The sequence below is a fragment of the Salmo trutta genome, chromosome 2, assembly GCF_901001165.1.
Source record: "Salmo trutta chromosome 2, fSalTru1.1, whole genome shotgun sequence".
Taxonomy (NCBI): domain Eukaryota; kingdom Metazoa; phylum Chordata; class Actinopteri; order Salmoniformes; family Salmonidae; genus Salmo; species Salmo trutta.
The window spans coordinates 38984616-39012308 of record NC_042958.1 but is presented as its reverse complement, the minus strand read 5'-3'; the positions used below and the strand labels follow the sequence as shown (position 1 = coordinate 39012308).

Sequence of the window (27693 nt, the reverse complement as noted above, 5' to 3'; positions counted from 1 at the left end):
AGTCTCCTGAGGGGGAATAGGTTTTGTCGTGCCCTCTTCACGACTGTCTTGGTGTGCTTGGACCATGTTAGTTTGTTGGTGATGTGGACACCAAGGAACTTGAAGCTCTCAACCTGCTCCACTGCAGCCCCATCAATGAAAATGGGGGCGTGCTCGGTCCTCTTTTTCCTGGAGTCCACAATCATCTCCTTTGTCTTGATTACGTTGAGGGAGAGGTTGTTGTCCTGGCACCACACATTCAGGTCTCTGACCTCCTCCCTATAGGCTGTCTCATCGTTGTCGGTGATCAGGCCAACCACTGTTGCGTCATCGGCAAACTTAATGATGGTGTTGGAGTTGTGCCTGGCCGTGCAGTCCTGAGTGAACAGGGAGTACAGGAGGGGGCTGAGCACGCACCCCTGAGGGGCCCCTGTGTTGAGGATCAGTGTGCGGATGTGTTGTTACCCTTACCACCTGGGGGCGGCCCGTCAGGAAGTCCAGGATCCAGTTGCAGAGGGAGGTGTTTAGTCCCAGGGTCCTTAGCTTATTAATGAGCTTTGAGGGCACTATGGTGTTGAATGAATAGTCAATGAATAGCATTCTCACATAGTTGTTCCTTTTGTCCAGGTGGGAAAGGGCAGTGTGTAATGCAATAGAGATTGCATCATCTGTGGATCTGTTGGGGCAGTTTGCAAATTGGAGTGGGTCTAGGGTTTCTGGGATAATGCTGTTGATGTGAGCCATGACCAAAGCACTTCATGGCTACATACGTGAGTGCTATGGGTCGGTAATCATTTAGGCAGGTTACCTTAGTGTTCCTGGGCACAGGCACTATGGTGGTCTGCTTAAAAGATGTTGGTATTACAGACTCGGACAGGGAGAGGTAGAAAATGTCAGTGAAGACACTTTCCCGTTGGTCAGTACATGCTCGCAGTACACGTCCTGGTAATCCGTCTGGCCCTGAGGCCTTGTTAATGTTCACCTGTTTAAAGGTCTTACTCACATCGGCTGCGGAGAGCGTGATCACACAGTCTTCCGGAACAGTTGATGCTCTCATGCATGTTTCAGGTTTATTTGCCTCGAAGCGAGCATAGAAGTAGTTTAGCTTGTCTGGTAGGCTCATGTCACTGGGCAGCTCTTGGCTGTGCTTCCCTTTGTAGTCTGTAATGGTTTGCAAGCCCTGCCACATCCGACGAGCGTCAGAGTCGGTGTAGTGTATTCTATCCTGCAGGTACAGCGACACAATTCTGTATACTTATAGCCCTTCTTTGGACACTGTGTTAACTAACCTCCAGACGAGCTTCAATGCCATACAGTTCTTCTTCCGTGGCCTCCAACTGCTCTTAAATGCAAGTAAAACTAAATGCATGTTCTTCAACCGATCGCTGCCCGCACCTGACCGCCCATCCAGCATCACTACTCTGGACGGTTCTGACTTAGAATATGTGGACATCTACAAATACCTAGGTGTCTGGTTAGACTGTAAACTCTCCTTCCAGACTCACATTAAGCATCTCCAATCCAAAATTAAATCTAGAATCGGCTTCCTATTTCGCAACAAAGCATCCTTCACTCATGCTGCCAAATATACCCTCGTAAAACTGACCATCCTACCGATCCTCAATTTCGGTGATGTCATTTACAAAATAGCCTCCAACACTCTACTCAACAAACTGGATGCAGTCTATCACAGTGCCATCCGTTTTGTCACCAAAGCCCCATATACTACCCACCACTGCGACCTGTACGCTTTCGTTGGCTGGCCCTCGCCTCATACTCGTCGCCGAACCCACTGGCTCCAGGTCATCTACAAGTCTTTGCTAGGTAAAGCCCTGCCTTATCTCAGCTCACTGGTCACCATAGCAGCACCCACCTGTAGCATGCGCTCCAGCAGGTATATTTCACTAGTCACCCCCAAAGCCAATTCCTCTTTTGGCCGCCTTTCCTTCCAGTTCTTTGCTGCCAATGACTGGAACGAACTGCAAAAATCACTGAAGCTGGAGACTCAAATCTCCCTCACTAACTTTAAGCACCAGCTGTCAGAGCAGCTCACAGATCACTGCACCTGTACATAGCCCATCTGTAACGGACGTCGTAGGAAGTGGACCAAGGCGCAGCGGGTTGAGTGCTCATTTTAACTTTTAATTTAGAACACAAACAAAACAAGAAAACGCACAAACGCACAGTAATGCAGGCTACACACAGCAATGCACAAACAACTTCCCACAAAGGGACAGGTGAAAACAGGGCTACTTAAGTATGACTCTCAATCAGCAACAACGATGTACAGCTGTTCCTGATTGAGAGCCATACCAGGCCAACAAAGAAATACACAACATAGAAAAACATAGAAATACAAAACAAGAACATTACCCAAAAATCCCGGAACACATAAATCAAACACCCCTCTTACATATCCCATTAAACCCCAAACCACATAAAACAAATACCCCCTGCCACGTCCTGACCAAACTACAATAACCAATAACCCCTTATACTGGTCAGGACGTGACAGTACCCCCCCCTCCCCCCCCCCTCCCCCCCAAAGGTGGAGACCCCGGATGCACCTCACACAAAAATAAACACAAAATAAACACCCCAAACTGAAGGGAGGGAAGGGAGGGTGGCTGCCGTCACCGACGGTTCCCGTGCTACACCCCCCTCCCCAATCCTCCTACTGTGGAGGTGGCTCAGGCTCTGGCCTTAGTCCACCACCTAACCTGTCCACCCCCGCTGAATACCTCTGGCTGAGGCACGTCGCTGTAGACCTCGGGCTGAAGCACTTCGCTGTAGACCTCAGGCAGAAGGACGATTCTGGGAGCTCCGGACTGTAGGGTGACTCTGGGAGCTCCGGACTGTATGGCGACTCTGGGAGCTCCGGACTGTAGGGCGACTCTGGGAGCTCCGGACTGTAGGGCGACTCTGGGAGCTCCGGACTGTAGGCCGTCTCACTCGGTTCCGGACTGTAGGCCGTCTCACTCGGTTCCGGACTATGGGCCGTCTCACTCGTTTCCGGACTGTGGGCCGTCTCACTCGGTTCCGGACTGTGGGCTGTCTCACTCGGTTCCGGACTGTGGGCCGTCTCTCTTGTTTCCGGACTGTGGGCCATCTCTAGACAGGGCACTGTCGCCGGACACTCTGGACGGGACACTGTCGTCGGACACTCTGGACGGGGCACTGTTGCCGGAAGCTCTGGACGGGGTACTGTCGTCGGAAGCTCTGGACGGGGTACTATCGTCGGAAGCTCTGGGCGGGGCACTGCACACTGAAAGCCTGATGCGTGGGGCTGGTAGTGGAGGTACCAGACTGGAGACACGCACCCCAAGGCTAGTGCGAGGGGCAGGAACAGGACGAGTTGGACTGGGCTGACGCACTGGAGGCCTGGTGCGTGGTGCTGGCTTTGGATGTGCCAGAATGGAAACATGCACCTCAGGGCTAGTGCGAGGAGCAGGAACAGGACGAGTTGGACTGGGCTGACGCACTGGAGGCCTGGTGCGTGGTGCTGGCTTTGGATGTGCCAGACTGGAAACACGCACCCCAAGGCTAGTGCGGGGAGCAGGAACAGGACGAGTTGGACTGGGCTGACGCACTGGAGGCCTGGTGCGTGGTGCTGGCTTTGGATGTGCCAGACTGGATACACGCACCCCAAGGCTAGTGCGGGGAGCAGGAACAGGACGAGTTGGACTGGGCTGACGCACTGGAGGCCTGGTGCGTGGTGCTGGCTTTGGATGTGCCAGACTGGATACACGCACCCCAAGGCTAGTGCGGGGAGCAGGAACAGGACGAGTTGGACTGGGCTGACGCACTGGAGGCCTGGTGCGTGGTGCTGGCTTTGGATGTGCCAGACTGGAAACACGCACCTCAAGGCTAGTGCGGGGAGCAGGAACAGGATGAGTTGGACTGGGCTGACGCACTGGAGGCCTGGTGCGTGGTGCTGGCTTTGGATGTGCCAGACTGGAAACACGCACCTCAAGGCTAGTGCGGGGAGCAGGAACAGGACGAGTTGGACTGGGCTGACGCACTGGAGGCCTGGTGCGTGGTGCTGGCTTAGGAGACGCCAGACTGGATACACGCACCTCACGGCTAGTGCGAGAAGCGGGAACAGGATACACTGGGCCGTGAAGGCGCACTGGCGGTCTTGAGTGCAGTACTGGCACCACCCTTACTGGCTGGATGCCCGCTTCCCCCTGGCAAATGTGGGGCGCTGGCACCGCGCACACCGGCCTGTGAATGCTCGGCCTCGATGCCGTGCGCATCACCCCATAGCACGGGGCCTGACCAGTAACAAGCTGCCTCCGATAAGCATGGGGAGTTGGCTTGGGGCTTAACCCTGGCCCAGCCAAATTACCCATGTGCCCCCCCCCAAAAAAATCTTGGGGCTGCCTCTCATGCATCCTACGTTGGGCCCGCTCTTCGCTCCACTTTCGCCGTTCCTCCCTCGCTGTCTCCACCTGTTTCCATGGCAGGGTCTTGTCCCCTGCCATTACCTCCTCCCAAGTCCAAAATGTCCTCCACTCCCTTCTCTCCCTGGCCCAGGATCCTTCCTCTTCCTGGGCCCGCTGCTTGGTTCGTTGGTGGTGGGAAGTTCTGTAACGGTCGTCGTACGTAATGGACCAAGGCGCAGCGGGTTGAGTGCTCATTTTAACTTTTAATTTAGAACACAAACAAAACAAAACAAGAAAACGCACAAATGCACAGTAATGCAGGCTACACACAGCAATGCACAAACAACTTCCCACAAAGGGACAGGTGAAAACAGGGCTACTTAAGTATGACTCTCAATCAGCAACAACGATGTACAGCTGTTCCTGATTGAGAGCCATACCAAGCCAACAAAGAAATACACAACATAGAAAAACATAGAAATACAAAACAAGAACATTACCCAAAAACCCCGGAACACATAAATCAAACACCCCTCTTACATAAATACATATCCCATTAAACCCCGAACCACATAAAACAAATACACCCTGCCACGTCCTGACCAAACTACAATAACCAATAACCCCTTATACTGGTCAGGACGTGACACCATCTGTAAATAGCCCATCCAACTACCTCATCCCCATACTGTATTTATTTATTTATCTTGCTCCTTTGCACCCCAGTATCTCAACTTGCACATTCATCTTTTGCACATCTATCACTCCAGTGTTTAATTGCTTTATTGTAATTACTTTACCACCATGGCCTATTTATTACCATACCTCCCTTATCTTACCTCATTTGCACACATTGCATATATACTTTTTCTACTGTATTATTGACTGTATGTTTGTTTATTCCATGTGTAACTCTGTGTTGTTGTATGTGTCGAACTGCTTTGCTTTATCTTGGCCCGGTCGTAGTTGTAAATGAGAACTTGTTCTCAACTAGCCTACCTAGTTAAATAAAAAATAAAAATAAAAAATGAAATAAAAATAGCCGTCACCTTCCATTGGACCTTTTCCTGTTGGATTATTGTCTTTACATTGGATTCTATTGGGATTACCTTCTTGTTGGTTTTTTGTGCGTTACTTTGGATTCCAACTTCTTTCCAAGGACTCTCAGACTCAACCAGAGGTCCTGGTAGGACTACGGTTTACTGTTGTGAATTTGCATTGGACTTTTGACTCTGACAGGACTATTCATTTGTTGTTGATTATTGAATCTTTCTTTTGTTGTCTATTATGAACCATGATTTTTGTTATCAATACAGCATTGTACTAAATATATTGCCCAATCTCTTATTTCTGGCAGGGTTGTGTGATTTATGCAGATTTGTTAGCACTTTACTTTTGTCCTTGACTGTGTCTTCCTACAATCTGTGTTGTCTTTACATTTGAGAGTATAAAAATACAGCGCTCCGAAAATAATCAGGTAAAGGGAAAGGGGAAGGGGGATACCTAGTCAGTTGGAAAGGGAAAGGAGGATACCTAGTCAGTTGGAAAGGGAAAGGGGGATACCTAGTCAGTTGGAAAGGGAAAGGGGGATACCTAGTCAGTTGGAAAGGGAAAGGGGGGATACCTAGTCAGTTGTAAAGGGAAAGGGGAAGGGGGATACCTAGTCAGTTGGAAAGGGGAAGGGGGATACCTAGTCAGTTGTAAAGGGAAAGGGGGATAACTAGTCAGTTGTATAGGGAACGGGGAAGGGGGATACCTAGTCAGTTGTAAACGGAAAGGGGAAGGGGGGATACCTAGTCAGTTGTAAAGGGAAAGAGAAAGGGGGGATACCTAGTCAGTTGGAAAGGGAAAGGGGATGGGGGATGCCTAGTCAGTTGTAAAGGGAAAGAGGAAGGGGGGATACCTAGTCAGTTGGAAAGGGAAAGGGGGATACCTAGTCAGTTGTAAAGGGAAAGGGGAAGGGGGGATACCTAGTCAGTTGGAAAGGGAAAGGGGGATACCTAGTCAGTTGTAAAGGGAAAGGGGAAGGGGGGATACCTAGTCAGTTGTAAAGGGAAAGGGAAAGGGGGATACCTAGTCAGTTGTAAAGGGAAAGGGGAAGGGGGGATACCTAGTCAGTTGGAAAGGGAAAGGGGATGGGGGATGCCTAGTCAGTTGGAAAGGGAAAGGGGATGGGGGATGCCTAGTCAGTTGGAAAGGGAAAGGGGATGGGGGATGCCTAGTCAGTTGGAAAGGGAAAGGGGATGGGGGATGCCTAGTCAGTTGGAAAGGGAAAGGGGATGGGGGATGCCTAGTCAGTTGGAAAGGGAAAGGGGATGGGGGATGCCTAGTCAGTTGGAAAGGGAAAGGGGATGGGGGATGCCTAGTCAGTTGTAAAGGGAAAGGGGATGGGGGATGCCTAGTCAGTTGGAAAGGGAAAGGGGGAAGGGGGATGCCTAGTCAATTGTAAAGGGAAAGGGGGGATACCTAGTCAGTTGGAAAGGGAAGGGGGAAGGGGGATGCCTAGTCAATTGTAAAGGGAAAGGTTAAGGGGGATACCTAGTCAGTTGTAAAGGGAAAGGGGGATACCCAGTCAGTTGTAAAGGGAAAGGGGAAGGGGGATACCTAGTCATTTGTAAAGGGAAAGGGGGATACCTAGTCATTTGTAAAGGGAAAGGGGGATACCTAGTCATTTGTAAAGGGAAAGGGACATACCTAGTCAGTGGGAAAGGGAAAGAGGGATAACTAGTCAGTTGTACAACTGAATGCCTTCAACTGAAATTTGTCTCCCGTTTAACCCAGGTATTTGACTGATCCGTTTAATGGCCATATCAGGTTTCATATATAGTCATTTGAATTGAATGTTAATTTCTCTACCATAAATCCACGTCGTTTTAGAGAATTTGACAGTACGTCCAATCGGCCTAACATCCCCAACCGAATGTCGTTGTGTGGGTGAGCTACTGATGCCAACGTTGTGAACAGAGTGCCCCATGGTGGCGGTGGGGTTATGGTATGGGCAGGCATAAGCTACGGACAACAAACACAATTGCATTTTATCGATGGCAATTTGAATGCACAGAGATACCATGACGAGATCCTAATGCCCATTGTCGTGCCATTCATCCGCCACCATCACCTCATGTTTCAGCATGATAATGCACAGCCCCATGTCGCAAGGATCTGTACACAATTCCTGGAAGCTGAAAATGTCCCAGTTATTCCATAGCCTGCATACTCACCAGACATGCCACCCATTGAGCATGTTTGGAATGCTCTGCATCGACATGTACGACAGCGCGTTCCAGTTCCCGCCAATATCCAGCAATTTCGTACAGCCAATGAAGAGGAGTGGGACAACATTCCACAGGCCACAATCAACAGCCGGATCAACTCTATGTGAAGGAGATGTGTCGCTGCATGAGACAAATGTTGCTGACACCAGATACTGATTGGTTTTCTCATCCACACACCTACTTTTTCTTTTAAGGTATCTGTGACCAGCAGATGCATATCTGTATTCCCAGTCATGTGAAATACATAGATTAGGGCCTAATGAATTTATTTCAATTAACTGATTTCCTTATATGAACTGGAACTGTAAAATCTTTGATTTGTTGCATGTTGCTTTTATATTGTTGTTCAGTATATGTTTTGATTTCTAAGACATTCTAAGGATTGTATCACTCACAACTGAAGTTGCCCAATAACGAAGTTGCTTAATAACGAAGTTGCCCAATAACGAAGTTGCTCAATAACGAAGTTGCCCAATAACGAAGTTGCTTAATAACGAAGTTTCTCAATAACGAAGTTGCTCAATAACGAAGTTGCCCAATAACGAAGTTGCCCAATAATGAAGTTTCCCAATAACGAAGTTGCCCAATCATAAATCTAGCGTATAGAACCTGTTTCAAATGATCACTTTTACACTCAACATAGCCACTTCATATGCGCACTCTCTCTGGAATGGGAAAATATTATTTATATTTTACTATTTTAGTTCAATTATATTCTTCTTACTATAAAATCAAATGATATAAAATAATGGCACAGGACTTACAGTCATATCTTGTTGCTAAATGAACTAGTTACAGCCTAAGGCATGGAGCATAGCCAGATAACATACTGTTCATATTCTGTTCTTCTGAAATACATTTTCTTCATATCATAATGTTTCTTTAGACCTGACTAAAATACATCATGGGTTTATTATGATGGGGTATATTGATTTATTACACTTTTTATAATGTAGATGTTCCAAAGGCTTGTATGCGTAGGGTCCTGGCGATGCTAAACATGTCCTGGCGATGCAAAAAAAATAAAAATTAATGCATAATTACTGTGAGACCGGCAACCTTTTGCATGACAATAACTGGCTGACAAAATGTCATGACCGCCACAGCCCTAGTCATATCCTCTGGTGCATGCCTCAAATGGCAGCAGACCTGCCAACAAAGCAAAGCTTGCTGAAATCTGTAAAGCCACAGAGAGATCCGGAACTGGACAGCATATTCTTTTGACCTTATTAGTTGACCACAAGGTTCTCAAAAAAAGATTTGCAAAGCTTGCTGAAAAACACACCAGCTGCCCATTTGATGCAAGTGTTTATCCTTGTAAATGTATGACATTAATATTACATTTAGCCCTCCACTGACTTCACACTGCATGCTGAAAAGACCTCATAATCTATACTGTGGACCACAGAGAGATCTTATGCAGGCCAGCACATTATTTTGACCTTATTAGTCGACCAGGATGTCCTGGCATTGCTGACATTGGCTCCTATAAGAGATCTGCAGCCAGATATGTGACCTGGAAAACAAGCAGAGCTCAGCTGTTTAGTGGATCCATGCCAGAGCATGTGACATTAATTAACATTTTCACATTTAGTTTTAGATTTTAACTGGCTGTTAGCTGTATTGGTATCGTGTAACAAATCCTGACGTGAGCCAAGGCATTGGGTGGCAGACAAACTCCTGTCTGTGGTGATAAAACTACTTTGCCAGCACAGACAGTAGTTTAAAGCACTTTTAAATATATTGAATCAAGTGTTACTGTCCAATCCTCCCAAGGCCCTGCCAAAATACTTCAAATATGAGCAATGACAGTTTTATAGTGACAGTTTACTCAACTGCTTAATGAAATGTTGCAGTTATCAGTATATCAGTAGTTATACCAGCCCTCACTCTGAACATAATAGGAGCTACAGTCTCTGACAACTTGCTGTTTTCTGATTTGTTATTAAGTGTCTTTGTTTCATAAAATTTTACGAATATTAGATGAGTATGTCAGGATTAGGCATTGCTAGTTACTACTGTAATGACCTAGCAAATTACTCTAAATGAAAAGAGGTATTTAACTTGCTAAATTACAAAAATGCATGATATAATTTGCTGACAAGAGACACACTCTACAGCTAAGAATGAAGCAAAACAGAAGAAAGGGTTAGTGATTGGCGAGGTTGTATTTTTCCAATATGGAGGAAAGGTGTAGGGTTAGTGATTGGGTAGGTAGATTTTATTCAAAATGGAAGAAAGGGTTAGTGATTGGGGAGGTTGTACAAAAGAGGGGTTCTTATTCTTTTTGGAAATCAGATATAATGTCCATGCCACTATAAAATATCCTCACCATTTCATAAGATCAGCTGGGACATATTATATGAATGTCTGAAATACAGTACTTTAACTTTGGCGGGTCCCTCATAAAATTGTGAAAAGTACTGTATTATACCTAGTCTCTGCAACAAAATCATAAACAATGGACACAAGTCAGATAGTTTGAAATGATCAAGAGCAGTGAGACAGGGTGGTTTAGTTGTCTCTCAATTAAATTATCTTATGTCTGTTCCTTCACCAGATAAAAAGACAACTAAATAACTCATTGTTCATCCTGGTCAGACAGGTTTTTTACATGGACGATACATTGGAGATAATATACGACAACTACTAGAAATAATAGAACATCATGAAACATATAAGAAGCCAGGAATGGTATTTATAGCGGATTTTGAAAAGGCATTTGATAAAGTAAGACTGGATTTTATTTATAAATGCCTGGATTTTTTCAATTTCGGTAATTCTCTTATAAAATGGGTAAAAATAATGTACAGCATCCCCAGGTGTAAAATATTAAATAACGGCTACTTCTCATAGAGTTTTGAATTGTCCAGAGGAGTTAAACAAGGGTGTCCGCTGTCACCATATCTATTCGTTATGGCCATCGAAATGCTAGCTATTGGATCCTTAAAAAATACAACTTTTACATTACCCTGCAGTTTACCTATAAAATGGGCTGATGGTGAAGTAGACATATTCGGTATTCATTTCACAAAATATATAAATAAGCTCTCCACAATGAATTTCAATAGAAAACTTGTAAAAATAGACAACATCCTGCAACCATGGAGAGGTAAATACCTGTCTATTTATGGAAAAAATGCCCTGATTAACTCCTTAGTCATATCTCAGTTTACTCACTTACTTATGGGGCTGCCTACTCCTGATGATTCGTTTTTCAAATCATATGAGCAAAAAATATTTAGCTTTATCTGGGACACTATTCCAGACAAAATAAAACGTGCCTATCTATATAATGAATATTAATTTTTTTATGTACCGATTGTACTCCTTCTGATAGGCTGGCTGACAGGCAGAGATGAACAGGTCACGTCTGTTCTCGTATGAGTTGATATATAAAACAACGCAAGATTCAAGACTTTGTGCTTTTCAGCTAAAATTATTATATAGAATTCTTGCCACCAACAAAATGTTGAATATTTGGGGCATAAAATCATCGAAGCTCTGCAGATTTTGTTGTGAGGATACAGAATCAATAGACCATTTATTTTGGTATTGCCCTCAAGTAGCCTGTTTCTGGTCTCAGGTTCAGGAATGGCTGAAAATGCATAGCACTGATCTAAAATTGACCCTAGAAATAGTACTGTTAGGAGATCTGGAGAGAACGGGTCAGTCAATTACTAATATACTGATACCCTTAGTAAAAGTATTTATCTTCAACTCGCAATCTGTGGATTCTATTCGATAGATAGATTGAAATTGTACGTTAAACATCACAGCATAGTTTAAAGATATGTATTGCGTACAAACCCGAAGTGGGAGGCCAGCAGAGATAGATAGGATGGGCTGAGGGAAGCTGAGGGTTGGTATGTGGAATTGGAGACAAGTGAGAGTGGAGTTACTGTGTGAGAGATAGAATGATGGTCAAAGATAAAAGTATTTTTTTAAAGTCAAAATAAAATACATTTGAATGACACTAAGTGGCAGTGTTTTTACAACTAATGCCAGTTTGCCTGAGGCTGATGCCGTGCAGGTGTTTGTACACATGCATATACGCACACTCTCATTCAAATAAACACATACAAGAACACACACATACATGTAATAGTGCCAGACATGCACACAAACATACAGTTGGCATTGCTGTTATGATTTCAGTTGTCCTTGATGTCCTTTGTTTTAAATTTGTTTTGTTTAAGTATTTTTTTAAATTGCATTGTTGTTTGCTGTTTTCTTCTGTCGTTTCCTTTTTTCTCTTTAGTTCATTCTCTTAGTTGTTGGTGCATTGGGGGGTTCTTGGAGGTGGGGAATGAAATTAATTGTATTTATTTATTTTTTCTTCCTGGGGGACTGTGGGAGGGGTCTCGAATGGTTGAGGGACAGCTATTGGGGAACTGTGGGGGGATCTTGGAGGGTTCGGGTTCATATTTTTTGGACTGGTGGTAGATCGGTCAACATGCCCTTGAGCAGGGCATTGACCCTGGATGCTTCTGTGTGTCGCTCTGAATGGGAATCTGTTGGATGACTGGTATGATGTAGTTATTGAGCGGCTTCATTGCAGGTATATTGTCTGTTTCGAATATTCAATAAATAAAAAAATAAAATAAAAAAAATATATATATATATACTAAATTACTCATTTAATATAGTATAACTGAGTATTATCATTTAATATAGTATAGCTGAGTATTATCTTGTAATATGTTATAACTGAATATTACTCATTTAATATAGTATTTTTTTATTCTTGTTTTTATTTCACTTTTATTTATACAGCGTGGGTCACCATTGAGACCAGGGTCTCATTTACAAGGGAGCCCTGTGAATAAAATGTAACACAAAATAATGTAAAATAACAATATCAGTACAATAAAATACAACATTAATCAAAACAAACGCAACTCTCATCCTCCCTCAAAATGTATCTAAAATGTCCAAAGGAGACCAGCGAGTCCAGCTTCAAGGTGGCCTGAAGGCTATTCTTTGAACTGGGGGAATAGAAACTAAAAGCATTTTTCCCCAGGTTAGTGGAGACCCGTTGGACCTACAGAACCAGCCAGCCCAGAGAGCGGCTCTGAAGATTGCTGGAGCTCCAATTAATATGTGAGCTGAGGTGAGTCTCTGAAGAACCACTTTATATACAAAAAGTAGCCAGTGCTGGGCCCTTCTGGTAGTCAGAGACTCCCAGCCAACAGAACTATACAAAATGCAGTGATGTGTATGAAGATGGTCCCCAGTGATAAAATGCAGTGATGTGTATGAAGATGGTCCCCAGTGATAAAATGCAGTGATGTGTATGAAGATGGTCCCCAGTGATAAAATGCAGTGATGTGTATGAAGATGGTCCCCAGTGATAAAATGCAGTGATGTGTATGAAGATGGTCCCCAGTGATAAAATGCAGTGATGTGTATGAAGATGGTCCCCAGTGATAAAATGCAGTGATGTGTACGAAGATGGTCCCCAGTGATAAAATGCAGAAGTCGGTGATGGAATGAATCTAAAAATGTCAAAACAGAGGCTGGCACATGTATGTAGATTATATCACAATAATCAAGTGCTGGGAAAAATGTTGCTTGAAAAATCTTCCTCCTACTTTCAAAAGTGAGGCATGATTTATTTCTATAAAAGAAAGCAATCTTAATTACCAGCTTTATTGTCAGTTTTTCAATGTATGTTTCAGAAGGTAGATTATCATCAACCCAAGTACTTATAATGGGGAACTTGCTCAATTTGGGCTCCATTCAATGTGCAAATATGCAGGTCCTCAGGGTCAATATTAAGAGACCTAGAGAACATGAACTTGGATTTATTATCATTTAGCACTAGTTTAAGGTCAGTAAGGGATTTTTGAATTGAGTCAAAACCCTGCTAAAGGTCATGAATGGCCTGCTGTATGGAGGGGGAACAGGACTAAATGACTATTTTAACAGAAAGAACAATATTATTTATGTAAATAGTGAACAGAACAGGGCCCAAAATGGACCACTGCGGCACACCTTTCATAATATTGTGGAAATTAGATATGATACCATCAGTAAGCACACATTGTGTCCTGTCCGTTCGATAGTTCTTGAACCAATAGCAAGACACATGAAGAAACGTATGGAATGCCTTCGACAGATCAATAAATAAGGCAGCACAATGATTTTTAAGGTCAACAACACAGTGCTATGTCCTGGTCTAAAACCAGACTGGTTCCCATCATCTAGACAGGTGTAGCTGCTGAAACAGTGCTACGTCCTGGTCTAAAACCAGACTGGTGCTCATCATCTAGACAGGTGTAGCTGCTGAAACAGTGCTACGTCCTGGTCTAAAACCAGACTTGTTCCCATCATCTAGACAGGTGTAGCTGCTGAAACAGTGCTACGTCCTGGTCTAAAACCAGACTGGTTCCCATCATCTAGACAGGTGTAGCTGCTGAAACAGTGCTACGTCCTGATCTATAACCAGACTGGTGCTCATCATCTAGACAGGTGTAACTGCTGAAACAGTGCTACGTCCTGGTCTATAACCAGACTGTTGCTCATCATCTAGACAGGTGTAGCTGCTGAAACAGTGCTACGTCCTGGTCTATAACCAGACTGGTGCTCATAATCTAGACAGGTGTAACTGCTGAAACAGTGCTACGTCCTGGTCTATAACCAGACTGGTGCTCATCATCTAGACAGGTGTAACTGCTGAAACAGTGCTACGTCCTGGTCTATAACCAGACTGGTGCTCATCATCTAGGCAGGTGTAGCTGCTGAAACAGTGCTACGTCCTGGTCTATAACCAGACTGGTGCTCATCATCTAGACAGGTGTAGCTGCTGAAACAGTGCTACGTCCTGGTCTAAAACCAGACTGGTGCTCATCATCTAGACAGGTGTAGCTGCTGAAACAGTGCTACGTCCTGGTCTAAAACCAGACTGGTGCCCATCATCTAGACAGGTGTAGCTGCTGAAAAAATGCTACGTCCTGGTCTAAAACCAGACTGGTGCTCATCATCTAGACAGGTGTAGCTGCTGAAACAGTGCTACGTCCTGGTCTAAAACCAGACTGGTGCTCATCATCTAGACAGGTGTAGCTGCTGAAACAGTGCTACGTCCTGGTCTAAAACCAGACTGGTGCTCATCATCTAGACAGGTGTAGCTGCTGAAACAGTGCTACGTCCTGGTCTAAAACCAGACTGGTGCTCATCATCTAGACAGGTGTAGCTGCTGAAACAGTGCTACGTCCTGGTCTAAAACCAGACTGGTGCTCATCATCTAGACAGGTGTAGCTGCTGAAACAGTGCTACGTCCTGGTCTAAAACCAGACTGGTGCTCATCATCTAGACAGGTGTAGCTGCTGAAACAGTGCTACGTCCTGGTCTAAAACCAGACTGGTGCTCATCATCTAGACAGGTGTAGCTGCTGAAACAGAGCTACGTCCTGGTCTAAAACCAGACTGGTGCTCATTAAGAATCGAATAAGACATTTAAAAAGTTCTAAACTGAGAGTTGATCAGGGACTCTAAAACTTTGGCAAGACAAGATAGATTTAAATTGAACGGTAATTATCCACGTCAGAAGGATCTCCGCCTTTGTGTAAGGGGGGACTTGTGCCGTTTTCCAGATCTTAGGGATAACCCTTGAAACAGCTGTCAAGTAAAAAGTATAGGTTAATGATTCTGCAATAAGTGGGACAGAAAGTTGCAGCAAAAAGGGTTTAAGTGAGTCAGCATCAGTGGATTGTTTTACATCGATCTTCAATAAGGCACTTAGTACATAGACATCAAATGGTTGAAATGAAGATGAGGAATGTGTATGTGGGAATTTATCATTCTCTGCAACCAGAAGCTATTCTGTCCAATAAGTTGCCATCTGAGGCAAAGTGGTTATAAATACAACATAAATGACCATCTTATCTGTTATGCGAGCAGAGGTTGTCCTCATCTGCTGGGGTATTGAGGGGGTGGATTTTCATTTCAGAGATTTCACTACCTTCCAGAAGGCAGGTGGATTCCCAGCATTCTCAGACACACAGTTCAAGAAGTACACTATATAGACAAAAGTATGTAGATACCCCTTCAAATTAGTGCTGACAGGTGTATAAAATTGAGCACACAGCCGTGCCAGGCCTAGTTGCCCAACATCAGTGCCCGACCTCACTAATGCTCTTGTGGCTGAATAGAAGCAAGTCTCTGCAGCAATGTTCCAACATCTAGTGGAAAGCCTTCCCAGAAGAGTGGAGGCTGTTGTAGCAGCAAAGAGGGGACCAACTCCATATTAATGCCCATGATTTTGGAATGAGATGTTCAACAAGGGTTTCAAATAAAATGTATTTATTAAGCCTTTTTTTACATCAGCAGTTGTCACAAAGTGCTTATGCAGAAACCCAGCCTAAAACCGCAAACAGCGAGCAATGCAGATGTAGAAGCACGGTGGCAAGGAAAAAAATCCTATGAAGGCAGGAACCTAGGAATAAACCTAGAGAGGAATCATGCTCTGAGGGCTGGCCAGTCCTCTTCTGAATGTGCCGGGTGGAGATTATAAGAGTACATGGCCATTAAGGCCAGATTGTTCTTTAATATGTTCAGCTGTTCATAGATGACCAGCAGGGTCAAATAATAATAACAGTGGTTGTAGAGGGTGCAACAGGTCAGCACCTCAGGAGTAAATGTCAGTTGGCTTTTCATAGCCTGAGCATTCAGAGGTTGAGACAGCAGGTGCGGTAGAGAGAGACAGAGAGGGAGAGAGGGAGAGTAGAAAACAGCAGGTCCGGGACCTGGAAGGGCATCTAGGAATCTTTGGGTTGTCTGAGAATTTATAGTGCGGTTTTTGATCATCCTTGGTTGAGGTCTGAGCAGATTATTTTCTGTGATTGCAAACGTAATAAGATGGTGGTCCGATAGAACAGGATTACTAGAAAACTAAACTAGATCCAGGGTATGACTGTGGCAAATGCGTAGGTTCGGAGACGAGTTGGACAAAACCGATTGAGTCGATGATGGCTTCGAAAGCCTTTTGCAGACGGTCTGTGAACTTTTCCATATGACTATTGAAGTATTTTAGTAAAATTAACCACAATAACCACAGTTAACCTAGTTAAATAACCACAGCCACTCCATAATAAATAACCAGTTAACCCAGTTAAATAACCACAGCCACTCCATAATAAATAACCACAGTTAACCTAGTCAAATAACCACACTTTACATCTCCACCTGACTGTCTGTGAGTCAGCATGTAGTGAGGGCTTCCCCTGACAGTTTGTTGGCTAGCCTATTTATAGCCAACATGTGTTATTGTTTTAGGAAACGGGGGATCACTGCAGTACTCAGCAAGGGCTTTCCCAATGTTCTACATCAATAAAGTTTGATGGTTCTTTCCGCCTCAAAAAGCACAAGAAAGAGAATTGACACCCATCGTCTCAGATTGTGCTGAAATCATTTATGTAGTTATGAACAGATTGATTAGCACTCCTGAAACATTTTGTTGAAATATAATTTGATCTCTGAGAAAATAAACTCACACCCCACCCCAATCCCACTCCAACAACCAGTATACAGTATCAGTTCTCTATGTCTGACAAGCATTCTTTATCATAAATTAGTGTGAAAGTACCACATTTGCCCCACTAGATGTCGCTGGTCCTACTACTGCCACCACACCCTTTTATCTAATTTAGTGGTTTCTTGTGTTTATTAAATGGATCACAACATTTTCTTTGCAACTTTGGGAAGAAAACCAATAGCTTTAGCTCATGATGAAAATACATTGTGTGGTCATACTCACAATTCAAGCCAGTCCTCCTTGAAAGCAATTCAGTTTGTCCTTCTCTTTGCAACCTAATGCTTCAACCCAACTCTAGTGAATAATCCAACTATCCCGGGCGTAACTTCGTTAACAGTATATCAGTGTCCCCGTCCACCTCCCCACAACCCCTCCTAAACTTTGTTAACAGTATATCAGTGTCCCCCTCTACCCCCTCCCTGCCCAGACCAAGTTTGGAGCTTAGAGAAACACGTCCCTCAAATACAAAAACAAAGGTCACATATCATGCAATATCTTTAGAATAACTTGTCATAAACTCTTTGTCTGCAGGGTGCAAATTTTCTCTCCACCCACAAACAGGCCAAAAAATATCTTCTGTCTACTTAAATATCTAAACATTTCTTAAAGATTTTAAAAATGTATTTAATCGAGTGGATTCACTCCATTACAGTATTCGAGTCCCATTGGTATTTGATAATGTCATAATGTTTTGGTAATGGCAACTATCATTTATATAAATTCAGTGAAAATAAATTGAGACTAATATTCAATTCCAAAGTCATGTAGTGTGGTGCTCCTGGAAGTTGGTGACGCTGGTAAGACAGAGAAATACAGAGGTCTCTCCTCCAATCCATTTCCATAACCAGAGTGGTCCATAATTAACTTGCGCTTGGTTGGCACTTTCAACCAGATATAAGGAGGCTGAGGCACCAGCATCCACAAGTCAGATACCTTCTTCCTCTGTGGTAAGGCTGTCTCCATCTCCTCACATTTTTACCTTTGTCTCATATTTGTGCTCAGCATCTGCGACAGTAACTAACTGCACTGTTTAAATTGAGTTCTGCATTTTTTTTACGTGTCTATTGAAAGATGTTACAATATGCAATCAAGTGGCTTTCATTTAAAATGTTGCTTAAATGTGTATTACTTTAAATGTGTTTTACTTAAAATCTGTAACTTTCATTTACTGTCAAAAGTGATGCTCCTGCACTTGTTCGGAATTTGAGTGGGTGGTCTAAAACGTAACTGAGTTTTCAGGTATTTGAAGTCTTTACATAATATGTAGTAAAGTGAGTTGCCACTAGGAAAATTAAAGTTACCAGTTGCACCTGTAGTTGAATTGGAAATGGCCATAATGATTGTGTTGAATGATGCCATTCAAAAAATGTTCTAGCCCTTCGGGGGCTAAATGATAAGGCTTTGGACTTGTGAATATTCACAACACCCTACTGTTTAACAGCGTCCTCCAAGAAGTACAAAGTTATCTGTAGGAGGAAGGAAAGAAGGTGAGACATGGTTTTAGTCTTCACATTAAAAGTGACAAAAATATTATAGAGATATCGCTCACCTAACTCTGTTGACTAGTGAGGAAGCGCCACAGAGTCAATCCTGTTTCTTTTTCTTATTTAATCTCTTTCCTAGTGATCCGTCACCATGAGCACGGACGCGGAGATGGCCATCTACGGCAAGGCTGCCATATACCTCCGTAAGCCTGAGAGGGAGAGGATTGAGGCACAAACAGCACCCTTTGATTCAAAGAATTCCTGCTATGTGTCAGATGCCAAGGAGCTTTACCTTAAGGGTTTAATTACTGGCAGGGCCGACGGAAAGTGTACTGTGACAGTCACAAATCCTGACGGCACTAAGGAGGTAAGCCTGATTTGAAAAGTGTTGAAGTTTGTGGAATTACTCTATTTTTTTTAAACCTTAACTAGGCAAGTCAGTTAAGAACAAATTCTTATTTACAATGACAGCCTACCAAAAGGCAAAATAACTCCTGTGGGGACGGGGGCTGGGGTATATATATATATTTTTTTTTTTTAAGGGCAAAACACATCACAACAAGAGAGGCAACACAACAATAAAGAGAGACCTAAGACAACAACACAACATGGTACAAACAATATTGGGCACAGACAACAGCACAAAGGGCAAGAAGGTAGAGACAACAATACATCACGCAAAACAGCCACAACTGTCAGTAAGAGTATCTATGATTGAGTCTTTGAATGAAGAAATTGAGATAAAACTGTCCAGTTTGAGTGTTTGTTGCAGCTCGTTCCCGTCGCTAGCTGCAGCAAACTGAAAAGATGAGCGACCCAGGGATGTGTGTGCTTTGGAGACCTTTATCAGAATGTGACTGGCAGAACGTGTGTTGTATGTGGAGGATGAGGGTTGCAGTAGGTATCTCAGATAGGGGGTGTGAGGCCTAAGAGGGTTTTATAAATAAGCATCAACCAGTGGGTCTTGCGACGGGTATACAGAGATGACCAGTTTACAGAGGACTATAGAGTGCAGTGATGTGTCCTATAAGGAGCATGGGTGGCAAATCTGATGGCCGAATGGTAAACAACATCGAGCCGCTCGAGAGCACCCTTACCTGCCAGTCTATAAATTACGTCTCCGTAATCTAGCATGGGTAGGATGGTCATCTGAATCAGGGTTTGTTTGGCAGCTGGGGTGAAATAGGAGCGATTACGATAGAGGAAACCAAGTCTAGAGTTAACCTTAGCCTGCAGCTTTGATATGTGCTGAGAGAAGGACAGTGTACCGTCTAGCCATACTCCCAAGTACTTGTATGAGGTGACTACCTCAAGCTCTAAACCCTCAAAGGAAGTAATCACACCGGTGGGGAGAGGGGCATTCTTCTTACCAAAGCACATTACCCTTGTTTTGGAGGTGTTCAGAACAAGGTCAAGGGCAGAGAAATCTTGTTGGACACTAAGAAAGCTTTGTTGTAGAGCGTTTAACACAAAATCCGGGGAGGGGCCAGCTGAGTACTGTATAATCTGAGTATAAATGGATGAGAGAGCTTCCTACTGCCTGAGCTATGTTGTTGATGTAAATTGAGAAGAGCGTGGGGCCTAGGATCGAGCCTTGGGGCACTCCCTTGGTGACTGGCAGTGGTTGAGAGAGCAGATGTTCTGACTTCATACACTGGACTCTTTGAGAGAGGTAGTTAGCAAACCAGGCCAAAGACCCCTCAGAGACACCAATTAGCCGGCCCACACGAATGGAATGGTCTACCGTATCAAAGGCTTTGGCCAAGTCAATAAAAATAGCAGTATAACATTGCTTAGAATCAAGGGCAATGGTGACATCATTGAGGACCTTTAAGGTTGCAGTGACACATCCATAACCTGAGTGGAAACCAGATTGCAGACCAGAGAGAATCCTCTAGACATCAAGAAAGCCAGTCAGTTGATTATTGACAAGTTTTTCCAACACTTTTGATAAACAGGGCAAAATAGAAATAGGCCTATAACAGTTAGGATCAGCTTGATCTCTCCCTTAAAGCAACCTTAAAGAAAAGAAAATATCAAAAGGATAAAAAAAATTTTTTTAACAAAAGACAGATTAAGATTTCTTTGTTTTCTGTAAACAGAATATAACCTTTAAACACAGGATTTTTATAGCTACTATTTAAAAATGGCATAATTTTTATATTGACTAGTCAAAAATCACCATGTATATGTCAGCGGGTGATAACAATGTAGTTGGATTGAACAGGGCTGCGCATACAAACACAAATGTGTATTTAATGAGCAAAAAGATTTCAGTCATGTCCAGTTTGATCTGCATGTAATCTAGATTTCTGACTGTTTCAGGAAGGAAAAGAGTTCAAAGATGCAGACATCTTCCAGATGAACCCCCCTAAATATGACAAGATTGAGGACATGGCCATGATGACCTACCTGAATGAAGCCTCTGTGTTGTATAACCTCAAAGAGCGTTATGCAGCATGGATGATCTATGTAAGAAGCCTGCATAAACACAGACACACATACATGAACATAACAAACACACACATACAATACTACACATCAATGAATGGTAGAAAGCAAAACATACCAATACATACAACACTACACATCGATGAATCGTTGAAACGAACACATACCATTACAGCAGGTCTACATCAGTATACCAGAGTACACCCACATCCTCACAGAAATCCAGGTAAATGTCAGTCAGATTTTGCTAATCCCCTAATTTAATTTAATCACTTTCATCCAGACCTACTCTGGGCTGTTCTGTGCCACGGTGAACCCCTACAAGTGGCTTCCCGTGTACGACATGGAGGTTGTTAACGCCTACAGAGGGAAGAAGAGGATGGAGGCTCCACCCCATATCTTCTCCGTCTCTGACAACGCCTTTCAGTTCATGCAGATCGGTACGAGCTCTCGCGGATGGATGGATGGATGGATGGATGGATGGATGGATGGATGAATGGATGGAAGGAAGTTAAAATATGCTTTAGAGAGGTATCTACTGCTTTCTAGTCTAGGTTTGAACAGTCTGCTGGGAATATCTGATTTCACTAGCCTTGAATGGAAAATGCCAAGGCAGCAGCTACTTTTCCTGGGGTCCAGCAACATTAAGGCAGTTATATACAATTTAAAACATAGCACATTTCATAGCTACTATTGCAACAATATGTTTTTACCATAACAGTTTACAATCTAGGGTTACTCCAAGCAGTTTAGTAACCTCAAATTGCTCTTTTTCCACACGATTTATTGCAAAATGTAGTTGAGGTTTAAGGTTTAGTAAATGACTTGTCCCAAATACAAGGATTTTAATTAAAAAAATATTTAGGACTAATGCATTTCTTGCCACCCATTCTGAAACTGACTGCAGCTCTTTGTTAAGTGTTGCAGTGATTTCACTTGCTGTGGTAACTGATGTGTAGTGATGAGTCATCAGCATACATAGACTCACAGGCAGTGTCAGAGACTCCAGTCACCCAAGTCATAGACTGTTTTCTCTGCTATCACACGGCAAGCGGTACCAGAGCGCCATGTCTATGCCCAAAAGGGTCCTTAACAGCTTCTACCCCCAAGCCATAAGACTGCTGAACAATTAATCAAATTGCCACCGGACTATTTGCATGTGACAAATAAAGTTTGATTTGATTTACTCAGTGCCAGTTACAGGTCATTAGTAAAGAATGAAAAAAGTAAGTGACCTAAACAGCTGCCTGACTCTACCTGGATTATGTTGGAGTGCATTCCATTAAAGAACACCCGCTGTGTTCTGCTAGACAGGTAACTCTCAATCCACAATACAGCAGAGGACGTAAAGCCATGACTCAATCCACAATATAGCAGAGGACGTAAAGCCATGACTCAATCCACAATATAGCAGAGGACGTAAAGCCATGACTCAATCCACAATATAGCAGAGGACGTAAAGCCATGACTCAATCCACAATATAGCAGAGGACGTAAAGCCATGACTCAATCCACAATATAGCAGAGGACGTAAAGCCATGACTCAATCCACAATATAGCAGAGGACGTAAAGCCATGACTCAATCCACAATATAGCAGAGGACGTAAAGCCATGACTCAATCCACAATATAGCAGAGGACGTAAAGCCATGACTCAATCCACAATATAGCAGAGGACGTAAATACATAACACGTGTTTTTACAGCGGCAGATAATGTCAAAAGCTGCACTGAAGTCTAACAAAACAGCCCCCACAATCTTTTTATTATACATTTCTGTAAGTCAGTCATCAGTAATTTGTGTAAATGCCATACATGTTGCTATGAATTCCCTAATGTTGTTTGAGTATGATTTTTTATTTAACCGCCTACTTAAATTCTTATTTACAATGATGGCCTACCAGGGAACAGAGGGTCAACTGCTCTGTTCAGGGGTAGAACAACAGGTTTTCACCTTGTCAGCTCGGGGATTTGATCCAGCAACCTTTACGGTTACTGGCCCAACGGTCTAACCACTACTGTAGACTATCTGTCACCCCAAAAGGATAAGCAATGTGTTTTTGGTTCCAGATAATGAGAACCAGTCCGTCCTGATTACGTAAGTTGTATACAAACATTTCAGTGTTTATTTTATAACTTGGGTGTGATGAAAATACACGACATTATGAATGTATTAGGCTATGCATAATGATAAGTCGATTACTGTGAATATTTGTTGTATTCTCTATGCTATTTTAGTGAATCCCAATCTGACACTCAAACATGTGACTAAAACCCCTATTTCCCTGTCATATTAACCAGTGGAGAATCCGGTGCAGGAAAAACGGTCAACACCAAGCGTGTCATCCAGTACTTTGCCACCATTGCAGTGTCTGGTGGTGAAAAGAAAAAGGACGAGCCCGGCAAAATGCAGGTAGGTTAGGGTTAGGGCTTGTGCTTGCCTTTTTAACACATTTCAGTCTAATGGGCAAAATTCAAGTAGGTTGTGTTTGTGTTTGCCTTTTTAACACATTTCAGTCTGATGGGCTGTGTAAACTCTTTTTTCCAGCGATGAATCCTGTTTCAAGAAAAGTGTTCAAGCTATCTAGCAAAAACAAACTTTACCTCTTTATTAGTTTCCGAGCAACTTGTGTTTGTCTCAATCAGGGGTCTCTTGAGGATCAGATCATTGCAGCTAACCCTCTGCTGGAGGCTTACGGTAATGCCAAAACAGTGAGGAACGACAACTCGTCTCGCTTTGTAAGTATGAAGGGTATACTGTGGAAGTTACCTTGCATTGGAAACATTTATTTTAGTAGTTCCCGATTGTTATATCAATATATGTCCTACAAACTGTAACATTTAAAGGGGTCTGTCAAAATAGTTGACCTATTTCTAACCCCCATGCTCTACTGCAGGGTAAATTCATCAGGATTCATTTCCAAGGAGGCAAACTGGCTAAAGCAGACATTGAGACCTGTGAGTTGGTTTTGATTGTTTCTCAATGCTTTCCTAAATTCACACAGATAATTATTTTGAGACCATATCATCAAATGTAATCTCTCTCTCTCTCTCTCTCTCTCTCTCTCTCTCTCTCTCTCTCAGACCTGCTGGAGAAGTCCAGAGTGTCCTTCCAGCTGCCCGATGAGAGAGGCTACCACATCTTCTTCCAAATGATGACAGGCCACAAACCTGAGATAGTTGGTATGGAAATGTAGAGGTTCAGAGAACATTATTCCCACCCCTATCTGTGGAACTTATAAAAAATAGTGGGTACATTCAAGGTACCAAGTAATGAACTGTGAAGCACTAGTCCAGGTGTCTCAGTCCCCTCTTTTGATGCTATTTATTGTTGTGGCGTTTCTACCATTAATGCGGTGAAAGCTATTGATCGAATAATTACATACCATATTCAATCAGTACGCAATTAAATTAATCATATAGCAATTCATTAAGTAGTAATCTGCGGCACCATGGGAAAAGTTAATGAGTTACTGTTTCCCGACTTAACTCAAGAATATCAGAATATCTCAATATACTATCCGTCATGCATCAATCATTTGCTCCTATTTCAGTCTCATTCTGAACATCATAATATCCTGTAAATCTGCACGAACCCTAGTTTCCATGATGAGTCAGCTTACACAAATTGGCTTAATTATTTATTCACTAACTAACTAAACAATCAAACAGAATTACATTAATACACACACAGGATAGATTATACACTGATTGTTAAACCTTCTTAGGGATAGGGGTTCCGCTAGCGGGACACCAGCCGACAACATCCGGTGAAATTGGAGGGCGCGCAATTCACATAAATAATCGTAATATTAAACATTCATGAACATACAAGTATCTTATATCATTTGAAATTCTTGTTAATCTAACTGCGTTGTCCGATTTACAATAGGCTTTACGGTGAAAGAATACCATGCGATTGTCAGAGGACGGTGCCCCACATCAACATATTTTTCAACCAGCGCAGGCTTCAAAAAATCACAAATAGCGATTAAATAGTTAATAAATCAGTTACTTTTGAAGATCGTCCTGTTTGCAATCCCAAGGGTCCCAGCTACAACATGAATGGTCATTTTGTTAGATAAAATTCTTCTTTATATCCCAAAAAGTCTGTTTAGTTGGCGCCATTGATTTCAGTAATCCACTTGTTCAACATGCAGACAAAGGAATCCAAAAAGCTACTGCTAAACTTCATCCAAACAAGTCAAACGATATTTCTATTTAATCCTCAGGTACTCTAAAATCAAAATAAACTATAATATTTCATACGGAAAGTAGTATGATTGTTCTTTAAGTCCCTCCTGACCACTTTCCTCATTATTTACGTTAGAAATATTGATACAATGTCCAACCTTTTGATGTTAAAGTTTTGGGCGGAGTCTCTCTCTACACACAAAGGATTTTTGACTCCTCTGCAGTGCAGAGAGAGCGGATGTTTACGACCGGTCGTTAAAGTCCTAGGACCGGCCCCACTTCTCCTCCCCTCCTCTCTGGTGGGAGAGAGGGGGGGCTCCCTTTGATCCTCACCCAGGAGGGAAAGTCATGACATTATTGTATACTACATGTATCCTTGAGTCCATCTATTGAGTAAAGGAGGGAGAGATGCTGTAAAGGTAGGACAGCAGAATTCTAAGAGATTTAACTGACACGCCGTCCTCCGCTGTTCACAGAAATGGCGCTCATCACCACCAACCCCTACGACTTCCCCATGTGCAGCCAGGGTCAGATTACTGTGGCCAGCATCAATGACAAGGAAGAGCTGGATGCCACAGACGTGAGTCATACAAAGGGTTAATCAAACTCTAGATATGGAATGGGTAGAACCACCATACACACTGAATGCACTGAGCAATTTCAACTTGGTGGCAGCTGGGAATTGCCATGTATGTTTTAGTTTGATTCTAAATGCCTTGTGGTAGTAAGGCATGTGCCTTCACACTACACCTTGGGGCACATACATGTAAAACATCCACAAGAGAGTGCTGCTAAGTGCCCTGTGGAACTGTGTTAAACTCCTTTTGTGCTACCATCTACTAGCGTGTTAGCTAAAAGTAATCATGTGGAACAGAGAAGCCAGTCAATTCCATTCATCCAATTTGTTCTGGAGTGAGCACTGTATCGTGCTGTAACTGAACAAATTACCGTCAGTTAATCACTGTTATACGTCCTCTCCAATGCCAGGATGCCATTGGAATCCTAGGCTTCACTAATGAGGAGAAGATGGGCATCTACAAGCTGACAGGAGCTGTACTGCACCATGGCAACTTGCACTTCAAGCAGAAGCAACGTGAGGAGCAGGCCGAGCCAGATGGCACAGAAGGTGAGTCCCACTCATTGATTTACAATATGGAAAGTATTAGTCACATTCATTGATATACAATATGGAAAGCATTAGACCCATTCATTGATATACAATATGGAAAGCATTAGACCCATTCATTGATATACAATATGGAAAGCATTAGACCCATTCATTGATATACAATATGGAAAGCATTAGTCCCATTCATTGATATACAATATGGAAAGCATTAGTCCCATTTCCAAACATAGAAATAAAACACTTAAGATAGACAGTGCCACATGAAAGTCAGGCAGGAGACCAAATCTCCTCCAGAAATGATTTGAAATGGTGGATATGGTTGAAAATCAAAACCTAACCCACAAAAGAGTTGGCCAAATTATTTTGTCATTATGACATCAGAAATAAGCCTGAGTCTGTTGTTGTTGGTTCTCTCTCCAGTGGCTGATAAAATCGGCTACCTACTGGGCCTGAACTCAGCTGAGATGTTGAAGGCTCTCTGCTATCCCAGAGTGAAGGTCGGCAATGAGTATGTGACCAAGGGACAGACTGTGCCTCAGGTAAGGTGGTAAATAACAGCATCTTCAGAGCACAGGAATTATTTTGGGGATGAGTGCATCACCCCCTTTTCTCCCAATTTCAATTACTATCTTGTCTCATCGCTGCAATTCCCCAGAAGTGAATAGTAATGTGTTTTTCCCCAAGCTTTTATCACCTTATTACTAGACATGGTCAATATCTCATGCATTCATTTGAGCTGTTATTATTGCAGGTCAATAACTCAGTCTCGGCCCTGGCCAAGTCCATCTATGAGAGGATGTTCCTGTGGATGGTCATCCGTATAAACCAGATGTTGGACACCAAAAATCCAAGGAAGTACTATATCGGTGTGCTCGACATTGCCGGGTTTGAGATTTTTGATGTGAGTGTGAGACCATAACAAGACAAGTTGTTGTGATTGAGAGGGATTACAGCCTTGTATAATGAAATTATCCCTTTTAAAATTCCATCAACAGTACAACAGCATGGAGCAGCTGTGCATCAACTTCACCAATGAGAAACTGCAACAGTTTTTCAACCACACCATGTTCGTCTTGGAACAAGAGGAGTACAAGAAGGAGGGAATCGTCTGGGCCTTCATTGACTTCGGCATGGACTTGGCTGCCTGCATTGAGCTGATTGAGAAGGTAAGCTGTCTGTGAGAATTAAAATGGACTGCAACAGCATAGCTCATTGGGAGCGCTGTGTGAGATTATCACAGTGCTACGAAGAATCTGACTGTTG

General features: G+C 43.1%; 1 protein-coding gene across 1 annotated transcript in view; it reads left to right on the top strand.

Moving 5' to 3' along the window:
- The first annotated feature begins 18796 nt into the window (after positions 1–18796).
- The window catches only part of LOC115155128 (myosin heavy chain, fast skeletal muscle), a 37488-nt gene continuing 28591 nt past the window's right edge, over positions 18797–27693 (top strand). Inside the window, exons 1-13 of the mRNA XM_029701875.1 lie at positions 18797–19024; positions 20983–21129; positions 21392–21548; positions 23178–23205; positions 23409–23520; positions 23754–23846; positions 24005–24065; positions 24192–24290; positions 25778–25881; positions 26289–26427; positions 26851–26969; positions 27182–27331; positions 27426–27596. Coding sequence (XP_029557735.1) covers positions 18809–19024; positions 20983–21129; positions 21392–21548; positions 23178–23205; positions 23409–23520; positions 23754–23846; positions 24005–24065; positions 24192–24290; positions 25778–25881; positions 26289–26427; positions 26851–26969; positions 27182–27331; positions 27426–27596 — 1596 coding nt within the window. The 5' untranslated portion in view covers positions 18797–18808. The remainder of the gene's footprint in view (positions 19025–20982; positions 21130–21391; positions 21549–23177; positions 23206–23408; positions 23521–23753; positions 23847–24004; positions 24066–24191; positions 24291–25777; positions 25882–26288; positions 26428–26850; positions 26970–27181; positions 27332–27425; positions 27597–27693) is intronic.